This window comes from Salvelinus alpinus, chromosome 35 (genome assembly GCF_045679555.1).
Source record: "Salvelinus alpinus chromosome 35, SLU_Salpinus.1, whole genome shotgun sequence".
NCBI lineage: Eukaryota > Metazoa > Chordata > Actinopteri > Salmoniformes > Salmonidae > Salvelinus > Salvelinus alpinus.
In genome coordinates, this window is record NC_092120.1 from 17,352,856 (window position 1) to 17,378,212 (window position 25,357).

The 25,357-nt window shown below is 43.5% G+C and overlaps 1 protein-coding gene and 1 long non-coding RNA gene across 3 annotated transcripts in view; both read left to right on the forward strand.

Moving 5' to 3' along the window:
* LOC139564379 (uncharacterized) overlaps positions 1-25,357 on the forward strand; it is a 247,644-nt gene that overhangs the window by 198,893 nt on the left and 23,394 nt on the right. The window lies entirely within an intron of this gene.
* Positions 159-25,357, forward strand: part of LOC139564377 (four and a half LIM domains protein 3-like) — a 48,146-nt gene continuing 22,947 nt past the window's right edge. Inside the window, exon 1 of one of the 2 annotated variants that reach the window (XM_071383857.1) lies at positions 159-492. In XM_071383857.1, coding sequence (XP_071239958.1) covers positions 414-492 — 79 coding nt within the window. In that variant the 5' untranslated portion in view covers positions 159-413. The remainder of the gene's footprint in view (positions 493-25,357) is intronic. The other variant, XR_011672724.1, reaches the window with a different exon arrangement.

Genomic DNA, 25,357 nt, shown 5'->3' on the forward strand with positions numbered 1-25,357 from the left:
ATAGAAAAACTGCTGAGGCATAACCAAATTTAGGAATTGCACCTTGTGTATTCTACTATTCTTACTCTCAACAGTAAATTGAGACCTTGACTTTTTTTTGGGGGGGGGGGGGGGATTCATCGCGGGCCTACAAAAGGAGGGCCGCCAGTTTCCCATCCTTGGCCCACAGTACATGACCAAAGCGCAGCACAGTCCGAAGGAGGAGATTTTTCTCCAATATCAGGGCGGGGTCTTGTGACTCACCACTAACTTCCTCATAGACAGTAGAGCCGGTGAACTCTGTCACTCTTCAGCATTGTACAGTTAGACGTCTGAGTAGGCTGCAGTGAAAAAGGAACGGGAAAAGTTGTACAGTATAATAATCTGCCACTGGAGTAGCGACCGGTAGACCGGCTGCAATTCTCATCATTTGAATGTCTGGTGACACAGCGCGAGAGGTGGGCTTCGATTGTCAAGTCGCAAAGGTGCATTCAACAGCAGATATAACGTCGGGTAAGCGCAATCACCCATTCTACCTTCAAGAATGAATTGCAAACTTTTCGCCATCGTATCGCCACTGTTCTTGGGTAGGCCTACGTAAAATCTAGAGTAGGCCTACACACGTTTCTTCTTTGGTTTTCATCAATGCATCCATGTGCATTCTTTCTTTTTAATCATTCGTTTGTGCTCTTTTTGAATCCCATTCATTACGCATTTTAGCCTGACGTCAGTAATGTAGGCCTAATGTGCATTTATTGAAGTAAATACTTTTAACTTCTAATTTGAACTTTACAGTTTTGAACTATTCATTTGCAAGGTGTTGCTAATGAAAATAAGTCCAGCAGTGCTCCCGGATTCTGAATGAATGAATGAATGATAGATACAGTAATGCGTATAATCCATGTCAGGACAGGAAGAAAGGCTCATTAGACAATTTAGAAATAGCCTACTTTGTAGCAGTTTTGTCCATATTATACTAATGGCACTAAGTAACCTGAACACCTGGAAATTGAGACTATACTTAAATGTTAGCTTTCTGCTGGGCAATGCAACAAAGGGAGTTATTAAGTAATGCCATAACAGCATGTAAGCATTTGTTTTCACATGTCAAGCATAAGAGCCTTATAGAATGGGATCTTTTGACTAATGATATGTCAATGTCAATATGAAATTTCTACTTTTCACATTTCTAAAGCAACAACCGGTCAATAGCTCCCATCTAAACGACTCCAAGTATCTCCTTTATAAGTATAGTAGGAAAGGTGACCTAGTAGTCTATCTCTTCATTTGTGGATTTCTCCAAGTTTCAGTTGGTTGGAGAGCTGTTAATGTCTATACATTATTATTATGTCTTACTCAGTATTTCACCATGTCTTCTATACAAGCGTATAGAAGTGCTGAGATAATTGGATGTTCTCTAGACTTTAGTGTCCCTGAACATGCTCCAGTTGCACTGAGGGAATATGAAAATTCTTGCCTTCAGTAATTACTCACCTTCAGTAATTACACACAGCAATAACTGAGACTGAAGACAGAGGGAGCCATGAGTGGAGAACAGAGGGAACGATTGCAGGGAAAGAGGGACTATTCTTGTCATAGGGAGTGCTGGCCTGTCCAGTGCCCACAGATGGGCTGCATCCCAAATTCAACCGTATTCCCTACAGTGGAGGGTGCTGAGGGGAGGACGGCTCATAGTAATGGCCGGAACGGTGCAAATGGAATGGCATCAAACGCCTGGAAACCATGTTTGATCCCATTCCACTGATTCCGCTCCAGCCATTACCACGAGCCTGTCCTCCCCAATTAACGTGACACCAATCTCCTCTGATTCCTATAAAAATGCAGCACTTAGGGCCCATATGACTCTGGTCAAATGTAGCGCACTATGTAGGGAATAGGGTGCCATTTGAGACAGAGCCATGGAATACTTATCACCACTATTCCCTCTGTTTTCCCTGGCTTTCGTGCTCCATGTCGAACCTTAAGGCTGTCATCAAGACTGGCAAGCCTGGGGCATCCTGGCACTGATGCAGGTAGGTAGCTGAGCAGTTCCCTCATTGACTCGGTGGTCAGTCCACAAGGCTGAGCAGTTCCCTCCTCATTGACTCAGTGGTCAGTCCCCAAGGCTGAGCAGTTCCCTCCTCATTGACTCGGTGGTCAGTCCCCAAGGCTGAGCAGTTCTCAGTGGCAAGAGGGAATGGGATGAGGCCATGTGTTTGGGATGGGTATGTCTATGTTGCTGTATTATGAGTTGTGTGAATTTTCATAGTTGCATAGTACTGTAAATGCTAGCCATATTTAGGGTTGAACTTTCCACAAATTCCCTGGTTTTCCTGAAATCCTGGTTAGAAAACTTCTGGCATCAGTATGGAATAAGCAGGAAGACCTGGGAATTTTGCATCCCTAGTCATGTTGCTGTCTCATCTGTTGCCGTTTCACACATGTTACATTGGGCGAGAGTGGGAAGATGTGGTCACTGGAAGATAAATCATACCCTTAAAATAGCTGTGTTACCAGGCTTACTGTGAGTTCCAGACTGACTAGGTAAGGTGCCTGCGCAGTTGGTTCTCCCTTGCATGCCTCCTGCCCCACCTGGGAGATCTTTAGAGGTCCCTGTTTTTCTACACTCAAAAGACTACAATAGCCACAAGACTGTTGACAAACAAAGCAACCATTATTGCAGTTGTTTAGCAGTTAACCCACTTCCTGTAGTTTGTTTCAAGTAATAATTGTATTTTCAATTTCTACTTCAAGTGGAGCACACTTTGTTAATAACATATAAAACAATGTCATTCAAATAAGATGACTCACCAACATAAGTATACCTGGATGGCTAATGGCTAGGTTCCAAGATGGCGTAGCAGTCGGACGTCTGTTTTGTCTTGTCCCATGTATATATCGTTTTCTTCGTATATATTTCATATATTTTTATTCTCAATATCCATCTATGGATTGAACATACTCTTCTGCAACCCGCCTCACCCAACGTGGTACGGATCTGCTATTTTTTACACTTTAGAACCGGAACCCCCATCAGAAGCTAGCCAGCTTACAAGCTAGTAAATTAGCCACTGCTAGCTGTCATCACCATAAACTCGGACATCAGCCAGCCTCAGCCCGGTCAATTCCTGCCAGTTTGCTCAGCGCGATATCAACCCAGAGCATATTGGACTGCTTTTTCTCTACCACATCTCCGGATTCCTACCTCAAGCTCCGAACCTTTACACCGGATCATCGCAGCTAGCTAGCTGCTGTCCGTGTGGCTACTCCTGGCTAACGTCTCTGTCCCGACGCAAGCACCAGTTAGCCTGGAGCTAGCCTCGAGCTAGGCCCATCTCCGGGCTAGCCGAAGAGGTCCATCAGCCAATTCTTGGGCTATAATACCTATTTTTCAAATTGGCCTCGACCCTTTTACTGCCGACATGGAGCCCTGCCAATCCATCACGACTGGTCTGCCGACGTAACCGTCCGAGAGGGTTTCAACAGGCTCTTCCGTTGTGACGTACCCCGGAGGCCCATTTGCTAGCCCCGGCACGCTAGCTGTCTGAATCGCCGTGTCTCCAGCTCCCCTAGCTACTCACTGGACCCTATGATCACTCGGCTACACATGCCTCTCCCTAATGTCAATATGCCTTGTCTATTGCTGTTTTGGTTAGAAATTATTGTCTTATTTCACTGTAGAGCCTCCAGCCCTGCTCAATATGCCTTAGCTAGCCTTTTTGTTTCACCCCCCACACATGCGGTGACCTCACCTGGCTTAAATGGTGCCTCTAGAGACAAAACCTCATCTCTCAATGCCTATGTTTACCTCCACTGTACTCACATCCTACCATACCCTTGTCTGTACATTATGCCTTGAATTTATTCTCCCGTGCTCAGAAATCTGCTCCTATTACTCTCTCTTCCGAACGCACTAGACAACCAGTTCTTATAGCCTTTAGCCGTGCCCTTATCCTCCTCCTCCCCTGTTCCTCTGGTGATGTAGAGGTTAACCCCTACAGCCCACAGCACCACTCCCATTCCCCAGGTGCTCTCATTAGTTGACTTCTGTAACCGTAACATGCATGAAACCAAGGCTTTTAACATTAGAAGCCTCCTCCCTAAGTTTGTTTTATATTGGCCCGGGTATCCTGGAAGGATATTGACCTCATCCCTTCACTAGAGGATGCCTGGTTGCTCTTTAAAAGTGCTTTCCTCGCCATCTTAAATAAGCATGCCCCATTCAAAAAATGCAGAACTAAGAACAGATATAGTCCAAAAAGTTTTGGGACGCTGTAAAGTCCATGGAGAATAAGAGCACCTCCTCCCAGCTGCCCACTGTACTGAGGAAACACTGTCACCACCAATAAATCTACGATAATCGATCATTTCAAAAAGCATTTTTCTACGGCTGGCCAGGCTTTCCACCTGGCTACCCCTACCCCAGCCAACATCTCAGCACCCCCTGCAGCAACTTGCCCAAGCCCCCCTCCGCCGCTTCTCCTTCACGCAAATCCAGACAGCTGATGTTCTGAAAGAACTGCAAAACCTGGATCCCTACAAATCAGCAGGGCTAGACAATCTAGACCCTCTCTTTCGAAAATGATCTGCCGAAATTGTTGCAACTCCTGTTACTAGCCTGTTCAACCTCTTTCGTATCGTCTGAGATCCCCAAAGATTGGAAAGCTGCCATGGTCATCCCCCTCTTCAAAGGGGGAGACACTCTAGACCCAAACTGTTATACACCTATATCCATCCTGCCCTGCCTTTCTAAAATCTTCGAAAGCCAAGTTAACAAACAGATCACCGACCATTTCAAATCCCACCGTACCTTCTCCACTATGCAATCTGGTTTCTGAGCTGGTCATGGGTGCACCTCAGCCACACTCAAGGTCCTAAACGATATCATAACCGCCATCGATAAAAGACACTACTGTGCAACAGTCTTCATCGACCTGGCCAATTATTTCAACTCTGTCAATCACCGCATTCTTATCGGCAGACTCAATAGCCTTAGGTTCTCAAATGACTGCCTCGCCTGGGTCACCAACTACTTCTCAGACAGAGTTCAGTGTGTCAAATCGGAGGGCCTGTTGTCCGGACCTCTGGCGGTCTCTATGGGGGTGCCACAGGGTTCAATTCTCGGGCCGACTCCTTTCTCTGTATATATCAATGATGTCGCTCTTGCTGCTGGTGATTCTCTGATCCACCTCTACGCAGATGACACCATTCTGTATACATCTGGCCCTTCTTTGGACACTGTGCTAACAAACCTCCAAATGAGCTTCAATGCCATACAACACTCCTTCCGTGGCCTCCAAGCTCTTGTAAATACTAGTAAAACTAAGTGCATGCTCTTCAACCGATTTCTGCCCGCACCCTCCCGCCCAATTAGCATCACTACTCTGGACGGTTCTGAGTTAGAATATGTGGACAACTACAAATACCTAGCTGTCAGGTTAGATTGTAAACTCTTTCCAGACTCACATTAAGCATCTCCAATTCAAAATGAAATCTAGAATCTGCTTCCTATTTCGCAACAAAGCCTCTTTCACTCATGCTGCCAAACGTACCCTCGTTCCCCAGACCTGAATCCAATTGAGCACATCTGGGACATCATGTCTCGCTCCATCCACCAACGCCACGTTGCACCACAGACTGTCCAGGAGTTGGCGGATGCTTTAGTCCAGGTCTGGGAGGAGATTCCTCAGGAGACCAGGAGATCAGGAGCATGCCCAGGCGTTGTAGGGAGGTCATACAGGTACATAGAGGCCACACACACTACTGAGCCTCATTTTGACTTGTTTTAAGGACATTACATCAAAGTTGGTTCAGCCTGTAGTGTGGTTTTCCACTTTTTTCCAAATCCAGACCTCCATGGGTTGATACATTTGATTTCCATTGATAATTTTTGTGTGATTTTGTTGTCAGCACATTCAACTATGTAAAGAAAAAAGTATTTAATAAGAATATTTCATTCATTCAGATCTAGGATGTGTTATTTTAGTGTTCCCTTTATTTTTTTGAGCAGTGTATATACAAAAGTATGTGGACACCCCTTCAAATTAGTGGATTCGGTTATTTCAGCCACACCCATTGCTGACAGGTGTATAAAATCGAGCACACAGCCATGAAATATCCATAGACAAACATTGGCAGTAGAATGGCCTTACTGTAGAGCTCATTGACTTTCAACGTGGCGCTGTTGTTGAATGCCCCCTTTTCAACAAGTCAGTTCGTCTAATTTCTGCTCTGCTAGAGCTGCCCCAGTCAACTGTAAGTGCTGTTATTGTGAAGTGGAAACGTCTAGGAGCAACAACGGCTCAGCCGCGAAGTGTTGGCCGTACAAGCTCACAGAACGCGACCACCGAGTGCTGAATCGCTTAATGCATAAGAATTCCCTGTCCTCAGTTGTAACACTCACTACAGAGTTCCACACTGCCTCTGGAAGCAACATCAGCACAATAACTGTTCGTCGGGAGCTTCATGAAATGGGTTTCCATGGTCGAGCAGCCGCACACTAGCCTAAAATCACCATGCTCAATGCCAAGTGTCAGCTGGAGTGGTGTAAAGCTCGCCGCCATTGTACTCAGGAGCTGTGGAAACGCGTTCTCTGGAGTGATGAATCACGCATCACCATCTGCCAGAAGAACGCTACCTGCCCCAATGCATAGTGCCAACTGTAAAGTTAAGTGGGAGAGGAGTAATGGTCTGCGGCTGTTTTTCATGGTTCGGGCTTGTCCGCTTAGTTCCAATGAAGGGAAATCTTAAGACGACAGCATACAATGACATTCTAGATGATTCTGTGCTTCCAACTTTGTGGCAACAGTTTGGGGAAGGCCCTTTCCGGTTTCAGCATGACAATACAGAAATGGTTTGTCGAGATTGGTGTGGAAGAACTTGACTGGCCTGCACAGAGCCCTGACCTAAACCCATCAAACACCTTTGGGATGAATTGGAAGGCTGACTGCGAGCCAGGCCTAATCGCCCAACATCAATGCCCGACCTCACTAATGATCTTAAGGTTGAATGGAAGCACGTCCCCCCCCAGCAATGTTCCAAAATCTAGTGGAAAGCCTTCCCAGAAGAGTGGAGGCTGTAATAGCAGCAAAAGGGGGGCCAGCTCCATATTAATGCCCATGGTTTTGGAATGAGATGTTTGAAGAGCATGTGTCCACATACCTTTTGGTATTGTAGTGTATGTCTTCATAAAAGATCTCATAAATGATTTTAAATAAGAAAATAAGCTATTGATTCATAAACAAGGATGGAAGTAATAGTACTCGTTGATCTATATTAAATTACATTTGATTTATGAAATTAGATTGGATGGGAATTAGATTACTTTCGACATTGCTGCTCTTCGTTTTTCCGTAGCATCACATTGTCACTTATGAAAGACAGAGGGTCACAGATTATACCCCCAAGACATGCTTACCTCTCACCGTTACCAATAACGGGATATGATCTTTGACCCTCTCTAGGGCCTTATTAATTCAGTGCTGCGGAGAACGCGGACGGAATTACAGAATGCAATTCAACAATATTAAAACATTTATTGAACATAGGATATCAACTAAGTGTATTAAATGAACGTATTAGAAAATGCATTAATATGCCAAAGATTATCACAAGACATGAACAAAATGCATCAGTGATTCATATTTTCCCGTAAACTTTCTGAAGCAGCAACGGCACAGGAATCCCCCTGTCTGAATTTGCGCATTTGTCTACCACTTTGTGTAGCCATTAGCGATGATGCTAATGTAAGACAAACTCTTCTGGTAGATGGAAAGGTTCCCAAAAACCGTCTCAATTAAATGTTAACTACAAAGTAGCCTATGCTTACCTGGCAGAATGATATGATTGTTTTTATCAATCCAGTGGCCATTTTTTTGTGTGCAAAATCTGCAATCGCATCATGAGCGTTACAGTAACATCACTAACCAAATGGTCTCGGGATGGTGCACAGTTAAATTAAAGGGTAACTACACCCACAAATGAAAGTGTCTTAGATTTTTCCAGACCTCAAAACTGGTCTCCTGATGTGGTTTAAGTATGGTTGTGGACTTAGAACATCCAAACCTGAAAAAGCAGGGGAAAACAGAAACCTGAGGGGGGAAAAACTAAGAATTTGTGTTGGAAAACTAACGGAATCAGGTATAAGATTTGAAACTCCAAAATAACACAATACATGATTTACCATTCATTTCTCTTGGGCCTGAAATCATTTGTAAAAGAACCAAGTTTGTAGTCACAAGCGTGATGTAATCATTGCATGCTAGGAAAATGGGACCAAATACAAAACTTTTGACTACTTTATTTATAAGAATCTTTAGTAGTGATTGGAAGTTTGTCTCTTTTTACTGACTCTGATCTTTTCGACTCCTTCAGGCAAAATAACATATTTTGACTCATTTTGTTAATTTGAGTCAGTAATGCCCAGACATGTAGGACCCCCTACCGGTGAACGATGAACTGAAAACTCGAAAGAGTCATGATTCTGCAAGCCTCTCTTTCACATGTCATTCATCATAAGGGGCATATTGGAGCTGTCATTTTTGACATTGTTTAAAGTGCACTTACATTTGTTGATTGCTAGCCATACAAATAAGATCATTTATTGATGCATTTGAACAACTCTTGGCAGAATGCATTGCTTGACTGCCGTCAGGGTGATTGGCACCATATCGTTCGCGAACTGCAGCACCCCAACGATTCGTTCTCGAGTTTGAATTTGTTGCGCAAAGACTGTGTATGTTTTGGTTCTGCAAATCTGTGTCCATAACATTCAATAATAAATTAATTACATACATTTTTGAACCATGCAATCAATTATCAGTTTTATAAATATATATATATATTTTGTGTATTTCATCCCTCTTTTCTCCCCTATTTCGGGATATCCAGTTGCGATCCAATTATGATCTTGTCTCCTCACTGCAGCTCCCCAACAGGCTTGGGAGAGGCAAAGGTCGAGTCATGTGTCCTCCGAAACATGACCTGCCAAACTGGGCTTCTTAACATGCGCCCGCTTAACCCGGAAGCCAGCTGCACCAATGTGTCGGAGGAAACACTGTTCAACTGATGACTGAAGTCAGCCTGCAGGTACCCGGCCCGCCACAAGGAGTTGCTAGAGCACGATGAGCCAAGTAAAGTCCCCCCCGGCCAAACCCTCCCCTAACCCAGACGACGCTAGGCCAATTGTGCGCCGCCCCATTGGACTCGGTCACGGCCGGTTGTGACACAGCCTGGGATCGAACCCGGGTCTGTCGCGACACTCGGAGGCCCATGTATTTTCTTCTTTATGCAATGATATTTTTGCCTCCGCACATGTATGACAGACAGCTGTTGGTCGGAGCACGGCCCCTGAGCCACTGAGCTCAAGGAATGCGTATTAAGTCATTCAAAAATAATGAATTGTTTGCGAACTGCACATCAGTAATCAATGTCAGTGTCAATCATTTTGATTTAAAAAAAAGATTACTTGTTAAACAAAATCTCTTTCTCTGAGCTATTTTATTCATGTAAAATAAAATATAATTTGCATACAATATAGCTCATTATTTGAAATATTTATTTTAGAAATATATTGCTCATCTTTTATCAAGGGTGTCAATCATTTCTGACCCTATATGGACAGTGGTAGTTCAGCTCAAAGCCATGTACCGCCGTCAACTTTGAAATAAAACAGCTCTTCCTCTCACTTGTACACCACAACTGGGGTGGCAGGTAGCCTAGTGGTTAGTGTTGGGCCAGTATCCGAAAGGTTGCTGGATCGAATCCCCGAGCTGACGAGGTAAACATCTGTCGTTCTGCCCCATGAACAAGGCAGTTAATCCACTGTTCCTAGGCCGTGATTATAAATAAGAATTTGTTCTTGACTGACATGCCTAGTTAAATTAAGGTTGAATAAATAATCAACTCAACTTCCTCCTATGAAGAGCTGTGTGATCTGTAGTGTCCTGCTGTGCCAACAAGGCCAGTCTGTTGGTTTTACAGTGACTTTTTTTCTGAGGGCAATAAAAGCCAACATCCTTTATGCAATATGTAGTGTCTGGCATTCCTGCCTTGACCCAGCTTATGGAGTATATAATGTGTTTTGCCTCTCTTCTCTCTGGAATTTAAGTGACCGCGGTCACATTCTTTGGAGGTCTCTGTGTTTTGCTGAAGGTTAGTAGTGCTTTGTTTTGGAGTGGTGCCATGTTTAAACTTCAGGGGGACCATAATGACTTGTAATCAAATGTATTGGTCACATACACATTTTGCAGATGTTATTGCGGGTGTAGTGAATTGCTGGTGGGTGGGTTATGGGGGCTGACGGTTTCTAGCCCATAGTACAATGATGACGGACAATCCACAGTCAAGTGCTTGCAGGTTGCTAAAGACTGGAATGTTGAATTGTAGTGACAGGTTTGACACTGCACACCTTTCATTCCCTCTTTCTCCAACTCTGTTGAGGAAGGTTCCAGTAGCTGTTACTTTTTGCGGTCTGCTTGCTGTCTATTTGCTGACTCTCAAACACTCTAAGGGGAATTGTTATTGTGGTATGTGAAATATTGGTTAAGCTACCCAGGCAATATGAACACTAGTGTTACAGGAAAAAAAGAACATAATAAAGGTATTGAGCACACAAGTGGTCCTGAAATGGACCTCCAAAGCAGGCTTTTCTTTCTGTATCCTATATCCTCAACCCCCAATTACCCTCTTCCTCCTGCCTTCCTCTGGTAGCCAGACTAGCTACTAACCAGGCACCCTTCAATTGAGTGTGGGGCTGCGTGGCAGGCAGCTGGAGTGTGTTTGGCCTGTCTGTGAATGGGGGGGGGGGTGACCTCATGTTTCCTGTGGGGGTGGGTGTCCAGGTGCTGCAGTGTTATTGTGAGGGGGCACGGCTTCCTCCAGTGGCTGCTATGTTGGTAAATGACTGAAATACGATCCTGAGAGTTTGACCCTCTGCGGGAGGCAGCGTAGGTGCTCCCTGTTCTGCTGTCTCTTCTCCTCTGTCTCTCTCTCTCTCTCTCTGGTATAAAGGTTATTTATGCCATATGTCGTTCTCTTCCATATGTTGTTCACTTCTCCCCTCACCTCTTTCTATCATAAATGTTTATTTTGTCCCTCCTATGACATCACATAATCCGTCATCTCTACCCGATCTTGTCAATGCATGTTGTTAAAGAGTTTGTCTATTCCAATAACATTTAGTGAGAAAGCCCTGTCCACTCTCATAGCTGCGGTTGGAACTGCATGACGTCAGCTACAGCCCCATAGTTCTCGTGACGAAGCAGATGTTTAGGTACACTATTCCTATCGAGTCATCACCCCCCCCCCCCCCCCAGTCATGTATCCAGCTCTTGTGAGTCAGCCATGACTGGATCCCTGGCTGCGCCCAGGCCTCCAGTAGGAGGATGTTGTCTACTGCAAGACTATGAGAAGTATAGCTATTGAGATATTGAAAGGCATGTAATCATAATTAGTCCCCTCCTGCACAAAACAATCATGTGACATAGCAAGATTTTATCCTGTATTTTTAAGCCTGAGTCAAAAATAAGAATTCGACAAATGAAAGCAATTGGCAGAGGATGATGCTGGACCATCTGACATAAAGAGGACAGTTTGATGATAAAAAATAAATAATACATCTGGCCATATCACATGACTGTGCAAAACACATGGCCCTAGTCATGACGTGAGATGGACTGTCTAGTTAGTATCAACACCCTCCCTCGTGATTTAATGTTATCCTGTTAGAAATGGTTCATCATTTTAATGGCACGTCTAGTGAGGTAACCTGCCATCTCAGTTGAACTGTTGTGAAACAAAGTGAGGACAGCGTTCAGTCTGGCTTAGGCAGTCTGATGGTTGATTTCATCGTTTGGCATGCATGACTATCCCCCTCGCCTAAACTTGCAACACTGTTAGATAATGCGCCCTAGAACACTGGCAGCCACACCACAGTGCCTAGTCAGTTATAAACATCACTCTTACTTCCCGTTTTTGAATAAATGGATGCCATAAATATATATATATATATTTTGCTCCAGCAAACATGCCTCCAAAACCAACAAGCAAGTCACATCAAGCCGTGTAAAAGTGCACAAGGCACACATTGCAAGTTTGAGGACAAATTGCAGCGGTTTTGAGACGAGTGATGTGTATTATGAATTTCATACATACAGTAATGGTTACATTGGGATGTGGCTAATCATTAAATCATAGGATAGGCCTATATGATTAACAGAGGCACTTGGGGGGGGTGTAATGTAGTCCAATAATAATTTATACAGCGTGGTAGGGTGAGTGATTTTGTCTTGCAACAAACCTGAGAAAGACACTGTGTGAAGAGGCCTCTTTGCTACTGTTCACTCAGCAGCCCTATGTCCTCCATTGAAGTGGGAGTGTATATGTCATACAGAAATATTCGCCATACAGTAACTTAAACAGCCCTTCCGTAGCTGTCCCCAGTTACTTTGGCAACTCCCAAAGCATTTATTTCGAGGACCGTGACCTACCAGAAACCTACTGTCTGATAACAATGAAATGAATAACGATGAGGAAGAAGGGTGAAGTTTTATCCAGAAATCCATTGATCGATCAAACGCATCAGCCCAAACCTTTTTCTGTTTGCCTTCTTCTAGTGGTAATAATACATGGGTTATGTACAGTGTCTTTCAAGACCAAGACGCTTCTGCTCTGTGAACTTGAAGGCGGCTGCCAAAAAAACACATCTGTGGGACAGACTGTCCTGAAGGATCACCCACCCGTGATAAGCATGTTGTATCTCTTGTCATCTTTCAGTAATCCTACTCTCGGCTAGATTTACACCTCCCATAATGTATGTGACAGAAGTCATTGTTCATCTGGAGTGTCATGGATTTTGTCTTCTCTGTTTTTGGGTTGCTCTCACTCCTAATTGGCCATCATTTTGAGGCATTGTGGCTTGCTATGATCCCCACCACAGAGTGATTCTCAACAGCCCTGAACAAGGCCCAGCACTATTGCTAACGATACAACCAGAGAGCATTAGAGGGCCTGACATCTTTCCGCAACAGCATGCGCACAAGACTTTCTCTAACAGTGATGTCCTAGCGTAGCAATTTGCCTGCAATCCTTGTTTGTTCCAACATGCCATCAACACCACTGCAGTGGCTTTGTCTTTATATGGCTCGGCTACCCACCTTGCCTCAGCACTAGCGCACACACACACTGAGCTAAGTGCCAAGGCTGGTGTATTAGTCTTGATTGCTTCCCAACACTTAATGAGCCTAGCCTCCCACCACATCTGCGAGAAATGAAACCAAATGACTGTGACATCGTCACAGATGTGGAATAATCGGTGGTGTGTGTGTGCGTGCGCATTTCCTTGAATTTGTGTGTGTGTTTGGATGTATGTGGACCCCTTTTGTTCAGATACTGAACCCTGTACCATAAGTTGTTACTCAGCACATCATGTTTTCTGAAGGGGCTGTGTGTATGTGCGTACATTCCTCAACCCAAGTTATGGATTGGCTCACCCTAGCCGACCCTGGACGGACCCGTCTTGCATGAATGTTACTTGTACAGATTAGATATGCATTTTCTCCTCTGTTAAATTCGTATGGCTATTTGTTTATTTGGAGCACAGCTGCGAGTGAGCGTGTTCCCCTCTTTAAGTAAACACAGGCAAATCCCTGCTCCGCATGATGGAACTGGTGGGCCATCAAGAATGTGACTCCTTATCCGGGTATCTTCAGTAGCCGCCTCTCTCCTTTTCTCCCGCGCTCCCTTTTTCTCTTCCCATCTCCGTGGTTAAATAGACAGTCGAGTTCTCTCTTCAGAGGAGGCAGGCTTAGACAGGCCAGACCGACCTGCCACATTCACACATTCCGCTAAAGGTGTGAGCGTATGTCACTCCGTGGACCATAAATCGAAGTGGATATGATAGGTTGCCCAAGTCCAACATAAACATAGGGGAGTGTTTACTTGGCAGCACCATGGGTACATGTTAGCGCTAATGTGCAAGAGTCAAAGGCAGAGTAGGGTTGGGGGGGGGGGGGGGGGGGCTGTTCCCATCACAATGCCTTGTACTTGCAGGAGCCATAAATGGGAGAAAGTGTCCTTGGCTTGGCTATAAAAGAACACCAGCTCCTGGTTGATGAGGAGAAGAAGACTGGGGTGATTTACGACAGGACGAGCAATGGCGAGCCACTGCCAGGGATCTTGAATGAAGGGCTGCAGACAGGAGATGGAGAGATGAGTGGCCCAAGAGGAACACTGTTAATGCTCGAAGGCACATCTGTCAGTGGCCTGTCACAGCATGGCTTAATCTGAGATTACTGCAAGTCCCTACTGTTTAGTTGGTGTTCAGTCCATACTAATGCTATTGACTCTCGCTTGTAATGGTTTGTGTTAGGCACTAGGCCGGAGAAATTCCACTCCCTTTTTTCTCCATGTTAAAGGTAGACTCAGTAATATGACGTAGATGCAGAAAATAAACAGCGTAGTGGGTACATTTCTGCAAGTCTTGCATCTCTCTCATCTCTATCTGCAGTGCTGCACATGGCGACGTAATTTAGCGGCGTCCACCTTTTTAATTCAACAGAGCGGAAGAGAACTTTATAATTTTATCAGACACACTTGATTAAACTGTTTACCTTTTACTTTTAAGGTCTTTTGTCAAACAGTCGGCTCTGCGATCATAGGACTAATGTACTCCAAAGAGCGTAATCTGTTTGTTTGATATGGCTCGCAGAACCAAAGGGTGGATTAAGCCCAGGATGTTTGTGGATAGTTGAATATACACTGTGTAAAAGAAAATCTAGTTTCAACTAATTATTATTAAGTAACAGCCTTTTTTACTTTTCTATTAGTGTTAGTTGAACTTAACCTTTTTAGTTGGCCCAAACTTGGCAACAATTTGAGAAGTCAGCCAAAAATTCTGTCAACATTAAATGTGTTTGCTCAACTTGCCTCGTGTTCATTCACCTATTATTTGGGCTTCTTAACTAAAAAATAAATTTTAAAAAGTCTGTGGAACCAGTTACTTAATAATGATTATACTTAACAAAAATATAAACGCAACAATTTAAAACGATTTTCCTGTGTTTCAGCTCATATTAGGAAATCAATCAATTGAAATAAATTCATTAGGTCCTAATCTATGAATTTCACATGACTGGACAGGGATGCAACCATGGAAGCCAGGCAGACCCACTGGGGAGCAAGGCCCAGCCAATCAGAATTTGGGCTTTACTACAGACAAATATTTACCCCTCGCAGGTGGTCCTGGGCTGGCGTAGTTACACGTGTTCTGCGGTTGTGAAGCCGGTTGGACAGACTGCCAAATTCTCAAACAACGTTGGAGGTGGCTTATGGTAGAGAAATTAAATTCTCTGGATGACATTCCTGCAGTCGGCATGTCAATTGCACGCTCCCTCAACTTGAGACATCTGTGGCATGTTGTGACAAAACTAAACATTTTAGAGGGGCCTTTTATTGTCTCCAGCACTAGGTGCACCTGTGTAATGATCATGCTGTTTAATCAGCTTCTTGATATGCCACACCTCTCAGGTGGATGGATTATCTTGAAAAAAGATCAAATGCTCACTAACAGGGATGTAAACAAATTTTTGCACCAAAGTTGAGAAGGTTTTTGTGTGTCTGGAAAATTTGTGGGACATTATATTTTAACTCATAAAACATGGGACCAACACTTCACATGTTGTGTTTTTATATTTTTGTTCCGTGTAGTTGGAACAACTACAAATATATATATTTTTTCAGAGTAACTCATTCCAGAGCAGAGACCAGAACATCTAACACGTTTAGCAGCACAGATGGGACCCAGACCTGGGAGCCATGGAGGGTCTAATTGCCATGGAGGTTCTGTTGATGTTGTTGCGTCTGTTGTTGTGCACATTTTCTTTGAGGTTTCCAGGCCCGTTAGGTGCAGAGTAATGTCCAGACTTCCTGGTTCTCTGAGCAGGACTTTTCTAAGTGTCTTGCTCCCATCGATCAAGACATCTTTTTGTGACTTCATTCGAGAGGGAACAGCGTTGGAGGGTATCTTTGGGGCGATGTCTTCATTTGAAGGGGAATGTGACATCCATCGAAACAGAATCTGTTGGAGTCTATGTTCATGATGACATCACTCCCATGCCCCTGACCATCAAACACCAAGCTGACCCTTACTGCAGATGGAACCCTATCCCTAAACATGACCACTGACTTTGACCGTGACCCTGAACGGAAAGGTTTAGAGGACCTCTGGTCAGAGTGAAATCTATAGTTTCCCAGCTGTATTCCTGTTTAGGATTATTACACCTATATAGGCAGTATTCTTGAATCAGTTTCAATACAATGCTTAGGATGTTAAAAATACTAATGTTGCTATAATGCTCCATTGGTGTGGGCTGGAATATAATCGCTGCTTTGCACTGTTCAGGTATCCTCAAAAGGTGTAGAGCCGGGGGCTAGGTAACCATCCATGCACGTTGCCATCTCCATTCAGACTAATTTAATGGGGGTTGCCAGATTGACTTCGTCTCAGTGGAGAGTAGAGAGGTAAAGCTGTACATTCTCAAAGCATTCACCCATTCCTCTCGAGCAAAGTCTGGCAAACATTATTAGTTGTTTGTTCTCTACTTTTTGACATGCGTTAGTCATTTTTGCACTTTAAGGGGAGTAGGAGACGTAGGCATCAAACAGAACCACATCCAAAGCAAGTGCAAAGGAAATTAAATCAATGAGTAGAACGGGAGAGCGCCAGACTGCTTGGAAAGCAGTACAGCATAGGGCCAATGACACCAACCCCATGACTAAACCCCGAAAATATTTCAACCCCCCTCGGCTGCCCTCATCCCCTCGCCTGCTTTCTTGAAGAAGCCGGTAGATGGAAACTGTATTAACATGTTGTGATGGTCGAAAACAGTGGCACCCCACTGGTCAGAACTGGTTGAATCAACGTTGTTTCCACATTTCAACCCCCAAAACATCAATGTGATTTCGTTGAATCAACATGGAAAAGTGATTGGATTTGAAAAAAGTCATCAACGTAAGGGCGTTTCATCTTCTTTCACCCATTAAATAAATCTAAATCCAATGACATGGTGACACTTTGTTGAATTCACAAAAGTTTACAACTCAACCAAATGTAAAATCAAAGCTAGACGTTGAACTGACTTCTGTGCCCAGTGGCACTATGACGTTAGAGGGCTTTCGGTCTTCTTAAGTCGGCATATAGATGATAAGGATCATAGGTCAGACCACGTCGTACTTCTCTGTTGAACACAGAGATAATTTGTGTATGCTGTATATGTGTGCTCCTACACATTCTTGTGTTTTGTGTGTGTGTGTACCAGCTTTTTAACCTTTACAGTTTAGCCAGATTGAATGGTGTTTACTGTCGAGTGCCGTGGGGTGCCCTTTTATGTCACCATCTGTGGTTGACTGTGATGCTGTGCAAGTTAGCAGCCCACTAATCAGGGCTGTGCAGTAGATCTCGTTAATTTACACCTTGTGTGACAAACATGTAATTTTAGTTGATCGATGGAGATGCCAGGTTTAGTCAGAGAAGTGACTAAACCTGGTGCCTTTGACTACACACTTTCAGTCTGTCTGCCAGGTTTCTGTCTTTTCACGTCTCACTGCTAAAGTCATTTTCCTGTTCCTACTAGTGTTGCACGGTATACCGAAACTTCGGTACTTTTTCGTACTAGAACATGAAAAACGGTTCGGTACTAGAACTTGTTACTTTCGGTACTTCTGTGAAATCTCACGTCGTCTACTGACTGGGAGAGGATCAAGTCTGTCCTACAGTGCAGCCGATGTCCCTTTAAAGAGCGAGCGCACCGTTCCTGCTCCACTACTCATTGCTAGCTCTAGCCTGTCCTGAGGAACCACTGCACTTACTGGGAGTCTTGGCTACATCATGTTAGCTCCACACTTAGGCTGCCCAGAAATTAGCACACTTGAATAATGCAACACGGCATATAGAAATGTTGAAACTGTTAATTACTGTTCGCAAAAAAAGTTCATTACAGGCTAGAACACTTTAAAATGAAAGATATCGGTAGCTTCCAGCTTTGTAGGTTAACTTTCCTTGCTAGCTCACAGCTGACGCTAACATCAATACACTACTGTAGTATCTCAAAACATAACGAAATAATAAAAACATATTGTTGAAATCCAAAGCTGATAGTCACCAAAAACTTTATTAATTCCCTTCGTCTCCCCTGACACATCTCTCCCAGTCAAGATCATCTTTGCTAAATTCTTGAACTGACTGTGTGTGAATAAGCACTCACTTTTATAAAATAAGATACTGCTTCTTCTATGCAAATGTTGTTGATCCGTATAATAAACTATGTCCCAAATGGAAAGGAAACTGCTTTTCATCTGTAGCCCCATGAAATCAGTCAATACAAGCTCAATAACACAATGCATGCACACACTTCTATTGAATATGCATTCACCGGTATTGTGAATAGGCCTAGGTTACATCTTGATTTACCCTGTTTATCAGTAGATTTACCATACGAATAAATCAATACCGTAGTTGGATTGGTAAAAAGAAAGTCAAATTGATTGTATAATTGATTCATTAAAATGCATACATTCAAAATTCAAACATTTTCTTCAAATGTAATGACATTGAACTAAAAAGATCTGTCTGGATCAAGTGCAATTCTGTGACTTTAGGTAATACGTCTTGTTTTTTGCCGTTGTATCGTTTTTGATATCAAATATTGTCATTATCGAGTATCGTGATACCAACCTGGTATTGGTATCGAAGTAAAAATTCTGGTCTCATGTCAACACTACTTCCTACTCTGTTCTTAAGTCCTAGTCTTGAGGTTTCGCCTATACTGTTTCCTATAGCCTACCGTCTCCTAAAGAAGAGACATGTATAGGGCCAGAGTAAAAGAGGGAGTTGAGAAAGAGCGGGGAGATTGTGGATGATAGATTGAGAGAGATAAGACGTGTCTGATTGGGACTCGACATAATTCAACTCCACTATCTGTGTTTACCGAAACACCTGTGCTTGCTTACGTTGTCTCTTTATTTAACCAAAGTGCTGGGTGGACTTTGCAGTGAATTAGGCGGAGAAGACGAATAGTGTTTTGCATGGCTGCATGATAAAGAGGTCCCATGTGACACAGCGAGATAAGAGCGTGACGGATTGTGGCTCTCTCTGGTAAAGTCGGAACCGGATTTCTTAGATTGCGCTCTCCTTCAAGCGCTATTGAACACTAAAATAGTCAAGTCCAAGAAAAACTCCCTGTCCATTCGCCACCAAGGTATATCTGCTATTTTTGATAATGATGATTATGATGATTAAAATGTGTCTACTGAGCATCTACTTATAACAACCTGCCACTCCCCAAATATCTTATATGTCAAGGAAGCAATGACCTGCCCTTGACCTGGCTACTACTATTTTCCTCAGCAGTGGAGGCAGAAGAAGGGCGGGACCAGAGTGAATGAGCATGGAGAATGTGCCTTCATTGCAAAGTCCAGCAGATATTGCACCTTTTATAGACATAGAATAAGGAGTTTCATCTCTGGGCCCATGAGCTACCATCTTTCATGCACAACTATGAACGTGGTCCAGGTTCTCAGGTTGGAGAAGGGCAGAGAGATGGAGAGGTAAGGGGAAGGGTAGCAGAGGGGAACGGGGTGGAGTCCTTGGAATGGCAGATTGATTTATGGACACCTTTTGAAGTGTGCTCATTCCAGCCGGTGTGTGTGAGAGCCGGGGAATTATCCCCATGATACAGAGATGGGAAAAAATGACCCGCGGGTCGCTGACCCCCACTGGCTGCACCACTCACTGCACCACTCACACCACTTCCTGATTTTTGTCGCAATTCATCAGCATGCATTTGACCTCTGACGCTAAAATGAGCAACGCAGTCTTCTCCAACAGACACGTGACATTCTCTTCTCTCGGGTCCTATGTGAAGGTCAAAGAAAACGAGAGAAGGGGGGGGAGAGGAGAAAGGAGGTGGTCCTTTTTTGATGGGTCTGCTGGGGATCGTAAAATTGCGTCAGGAGAGGCGTGTTTCGGCACAAGCCAGCAGTCTTTCCTCTTTCTTCCCTCATGCCGGACTCTGGAAGGATGTTTAGTAACTGTGGTTGTGTAAGTTTTGTGTCATTATTCCCTAGTGGCCTAATGCTGAATTATTTTTTTTTAAATATATATATGATTTTTTTTTTCATGGCCGGTGTGTATAAAAGTTGTCACTTTCCCCTGTTATGACAGCTTCAGTGAAATCAGTGTTTGAATGAGCACATCTTTCATTGGTCTCTTATATTGGTCTCCTCCAGTGAGGAGGGTAATTTGGCAGGATTATGCCTATTAAACCCGAGTGCCTCTTATCCCAGTCTGGTTCACTCTGTCTGGACTGGTTATCCACTCAGTGTGCTTTGATGACTGACCAGGATCTGCCCACTTTGTTTTTAGAGCTCATTTCCTAAATCAAGTTGTTTGATCTTATCGGGTTCATTTATGAGTGGAAGAGTTGGAATTGTGAATATGAGCAGTAATTACACTCAATGGGAAGTCCCAAAAAAAAGAGACTTTGTTTTCATCCCAGTTCCCTATATATAGTGCCCTACGTTTGACCAGAGCCGTATGTGCCCTTGTCAAAAATAGTGCACTATAGAGAATAGGTTGCCATTTGGGACTCAGTTTAAACAAACTGCTGGTGTGTGTATGCAGCTGCTCGCCGTGTCTGGTCTTCCTGCACAAGTCACCCATTGTCCCCCGATTTGTATTTTTGTCTTTGAGCCCTCTATCTTCCCATTTAGCTTTTCAGGGTAAAGAAATTGTGTGTGTGTGAACTTTTGCATGTGCTGTATATGTTTGTGTGGACAGTGGCCTGTGTGTGTTTCTTTGTCTAGTTGCTTGTCTCTGTGTCAGGCGTGTTTATACAGTACATGTCTGTTTTTCTTTGTGTTTGTGTGCACATATAGTATTCGTGTGTACTGTGTACTGGGATGGGATCTGTGAGATATCCCAGAGCGATCTCTGTTTGGGGGGACAGGAAGGAGCAACTGGCCCCCGCATTGTCGTTGACCCCATGCAAGTCATAGGGGTCGCTGTACAGCAGGAAAGGAACCCACTTCTGGCCTCTCCTACAAATACCAGAATGAAAGAAATGGTCATTACGTTTTTATGAGTGGAAAATGTAAATTTGAGAGGTAGGGAATGGGACTCTCGACATAGAAATGCCTGTCTGCCTGCCTGTCGCTCCACCACCATTATCACACCCAGTTATTAGGTCTATTATTCTATTTTTGTACAGTAGATCTTTAGTACACTGCTTTTAATATGCTTCTGTTATACGGTCCCTTACTGTACAGACTTGGATTGACCTGATCCTCAGGTTCTGGAGGCTTTTGGCCAACTTTTCTAGCGTTGCATCAGTTTTGTATATTCATTTTATTTTGGGCACCTCAGATCCAGCTCCTCCGCCAAAGACATCTGTTTTTTTCGGGGCAAAAGTAATGAAGCCAGCCCACAAGTCATGAACAGTATCCCCTGAGAGTGAAATAGTTAATCTACGAGCATGTGCCTACTCATTCAGTGAAAAAATGTATCATGCACTACATTGAGTGAGAGAGTCAACATATTTCGCATCACCTTCAGAAGGCTGGTTGCTGCCCTCAGTGAACTCCTGGAGGACAAGAAGCAAGGGAACACTTCACTGCCAAACGTTTTATAGTGCCAGGGAATGAGGGTACTGTTTACACATCTCCAAGGAGACCTTACTCTGTGAAGAAAAAAAGGACCTCTGCATATTACTGGAAATTACTTTTAACGGTGATTCATCCCAGTCGTTTCCCATTTGGCAGGTTCCCTCAGCATTTTCTGGACGTACATGATAGTTTTTTCCCCACAAATAAACCTATCTTTTCAAGGTTGTGGAGCGAGAGAGAGAAAGGGATGGTTTTTGATGACAGCAATTTACTCTTGTGAGTTGCAGAGAACATAGCTAGGGTAGATGGGGTCAACTTTGGTACTCAATACAAATATACTTACTAGGACCGATATGCAACACTTCTAATAGGACATGTCTCAGATGCTTATACCTGCAATCCACAAAGCCTCCAGATAGTCCCTATGTAGGTTTGAAATAGAGAGAGCGAGAAATAGGGAAAGAGACCATTGCCACATTGACCAAAAATCTGGCATCTTAACCCAAGGATCAGGTGCCACCATAGCAATCATGAGTGGCCATGTGTGTGAGAGGAATAATTGCTTGCAGTTGTGGCGAACAGCAATTGCGCGTCGCCATCAAAGGGTGCTCAAATTGCTGACTGTGCGGGCTCTGAAACTCTACACCAGCTCCTTGATGCCCTCGCTAACTGTGTTGAGTCGGCAGAATCAGGCGACCACCTGGGAATGGCCAGTTTACAGGAGCCATTTTGGCTCTGTGCCGCATGGTCTAGCCTTGGTTTTTGGTTCCTGTGGGTTGGAAATAGCCATGGACCTATAAAAGGAGGTAGGGGATGATGTCAAATCAACTTGCTGATGTATTCATGACCATTGTGCTTACTCTGTCATGCTAAATGGTCTGTGTAGCATTTGACTAGCCAATTTTGTGTCAAAGGTTAAGGGAACTACACAGATTACCATTTTGGTAAGCAAATACAGAATGTGAAGTGTCATTCAGGTCAGATCCCTAGAAACCAGGAAGGATGGAATTTGCATTGTCCGTTACAGACGAAAGGAAATCCACTGCTCTGGAAAGGAAGGATAAGAGGCATCATGGATCTTTCACCACTGTCTCTGCATGATGGACCGGGCTCTGAGAAATGCTTTTGTTCTGTATATCAAGTTCCCGGTGTCCTATCTCAGCCTCGAGACCAGTCCTACTACAGCAGGGGTCTCCAACATTTTCTAGCTACTTTTAAATTATGACGCATGTTGCAAGCAGCTCATTAATTATTTTCTAGCTTTCAAATAGGCAGTATTTTGTCATTTCACATTCTGTTTTTCTCCATTTTTATTTTTCCTGGTTTGGAATTTTTCTCAGTTATTCACTCAATTATAAGTTTTCATAGAGAAAACAATGACATTGGATGTTCTATGTCCATGTCAATGCTTAAATTGCATTTTTTTTAAAAGTTTTTTTTGTGTAAGACCCCTTTCAATTGTGCATTTTGTGAAAGAGGAATGTGCTGGTCTAGGGATGTTTTTACTGCTGCATATATCCAGTGGTGGGAAACGTACCCAATTTGTCATACTTGAAAAAAAGTAAAGATGCCTTAAATGACTCAAGTAAAAGTGAAAGTCACCCAGTAAAATACTACTTGAGTAGAAGTCTAAAAGTATTTGGTTTTCAATATACTTCAGTATCAAAACTATAAATAATTTCAAATACTTTATTTTAAGCAAACCAGACGTCACAATTGTCAGGTTGAATTTTTATTTATTTTTTTACAGATAGCCAGGGGCACACTTCAATACTCAGACAATTTACAAACGAAGCATTTGGGTTCAGTGAGTCTGCCAGATCAAAGGCAGTTGAGATGACCAGGGATGTTCTCTTGATAAGTGTGTGAATTGGACCAGTTTCCTGTCCTGTTAAGCATTCAAAATGTAACAAGTACTTTTGCGTGTCAAGGAAAATGTATGGAATAAAAAGTACATTTTCTTTAGGCATGTAGTGAAGTAAAAGTAGGCAAATGTAAATGGTAAAGTGCAGTTACCCCAAAAATGAACTTAAGTAGTACTGTATTTTTACTTAAGTACTTTACACCACTGCATATATCATGACAGAGTTTTTAAATCAAAGTCCCACCCGATTTAATATAAATAATCATTATATTATTCTGCCAGGTAAGCCTACTTTGCAGTTAACATTTAATTGAGAAGGTTTTGGTAAGTATTTTTCTACCCAGAAGACAGTTCTCATTATCACAAACTGGTTACAGGAAGTGAATAAGAGACAAACGTGCACAGCACACAGACATACAGGGTCAATATTGATGGAACTTAATTTGCAGATATTGTGTTACGTTTGGCTTTTTAAGCCAATTCTGGCTAACTAGGAGTGGGATGATGTCAATGTGGATTTGTTTGGTTAGAGCTTGAGGTGTCTGATACTTGTGAGATTTTGTTTAGAACAGTTTGCTCTGGAACACATGCACTTTCAGAATTGTTTGGCGAGCTAATGATAGGTGGGCTGCGAGCTACCAGCGTTTTACCTGTTGGAAGACGCCTGTACTACAGCAGAACATGTGTGACTGAATCCATTTCTACGACTGGATCACTCACCTCCAAATTAGAAAATCACAATTTCCAAGTGTCAATAAGGCGCCACAGTTCAAAAATATCTGACAGATTTTGTGTTTTGTTTCTGGCTCCAGACATGACAACCTTGTGTCTGGTGACTGGGGAGGTTGTTGTGTCTGGCTGTAGGTACAAACGAGGGGAGCGGGGAGGGAGGTCGAGATGTAAAACACCGGCAGAGATGAAATTGTCACCACGCCAGTGAAGATATTGCATAGGAGGACTCCCTCCGTTTCCCCTTCTGAAGATATGTGCAAACACCATCCTCTCCAGAGACCAGCTAGGCTGACCTGCTGCTGAATCGCTCTATAAGGGAGCCAGAGTGTACTGACCTACTGTAACTAAATATTCTGGTCCTAATGCTCTAGTAGCGCAATTCTCCTTTAGGTGGGAGAAATACAATACTTTTTCAAGGATCAAGCTAGGGCGGTGTGTTTTTGTTCTGTTGCAAGCATTAATGAAATTTGCCACACAAAAAATAACTACAGCCTTCGACAGATATTCAAACAATCGACTTCCCATGGTATCTTCACGTCTGCATTTCCACCTTGCTCCAATGACGCCTCAGAGGATGATATTGAGCCAACCCCTCCCCTCACTCTGCCAGTGTCTGTATGGTTCTCCTTTCAAAGAGATGAGAGGTCCTGGCCTATCCCCTGGATTGGAGTGCAGATGATGACAGGCAGCCCAGCCAGGGGTAGGACAGGACACTGACGAGAATGATGGGATGGCCATGTTTGGTAATACATCTGCACGTTGCTGCTGGTCAGTCGGAAACGGGGGAGCAAGGACACTCCTGGGAATCAGGGCCATTTTTGTTTGTTTGTTCAAGGAGAAATAATATACTCCACCTTCTCATACAGTCATAAAGTGGCTTCTGAACAGTTTCACCCCACTCCATATAACACACTCCCTACCAATGTCCACTAGGGCCCTAACCGAGAACTACATGCTTGCTCCTTTTTTCCGACATTTCTCTCTCTATCGCCTTAAGTCTTTTCTCTTGTTTATAACTTCATATGCATGACTAGCTTTTTATCCTTTTGTTGAAAAGTATCTCTATATACAGTGGGGAGAACAAGTATTTGATACACTGCCGATTTTGCAGGTTTTCCTACTTAC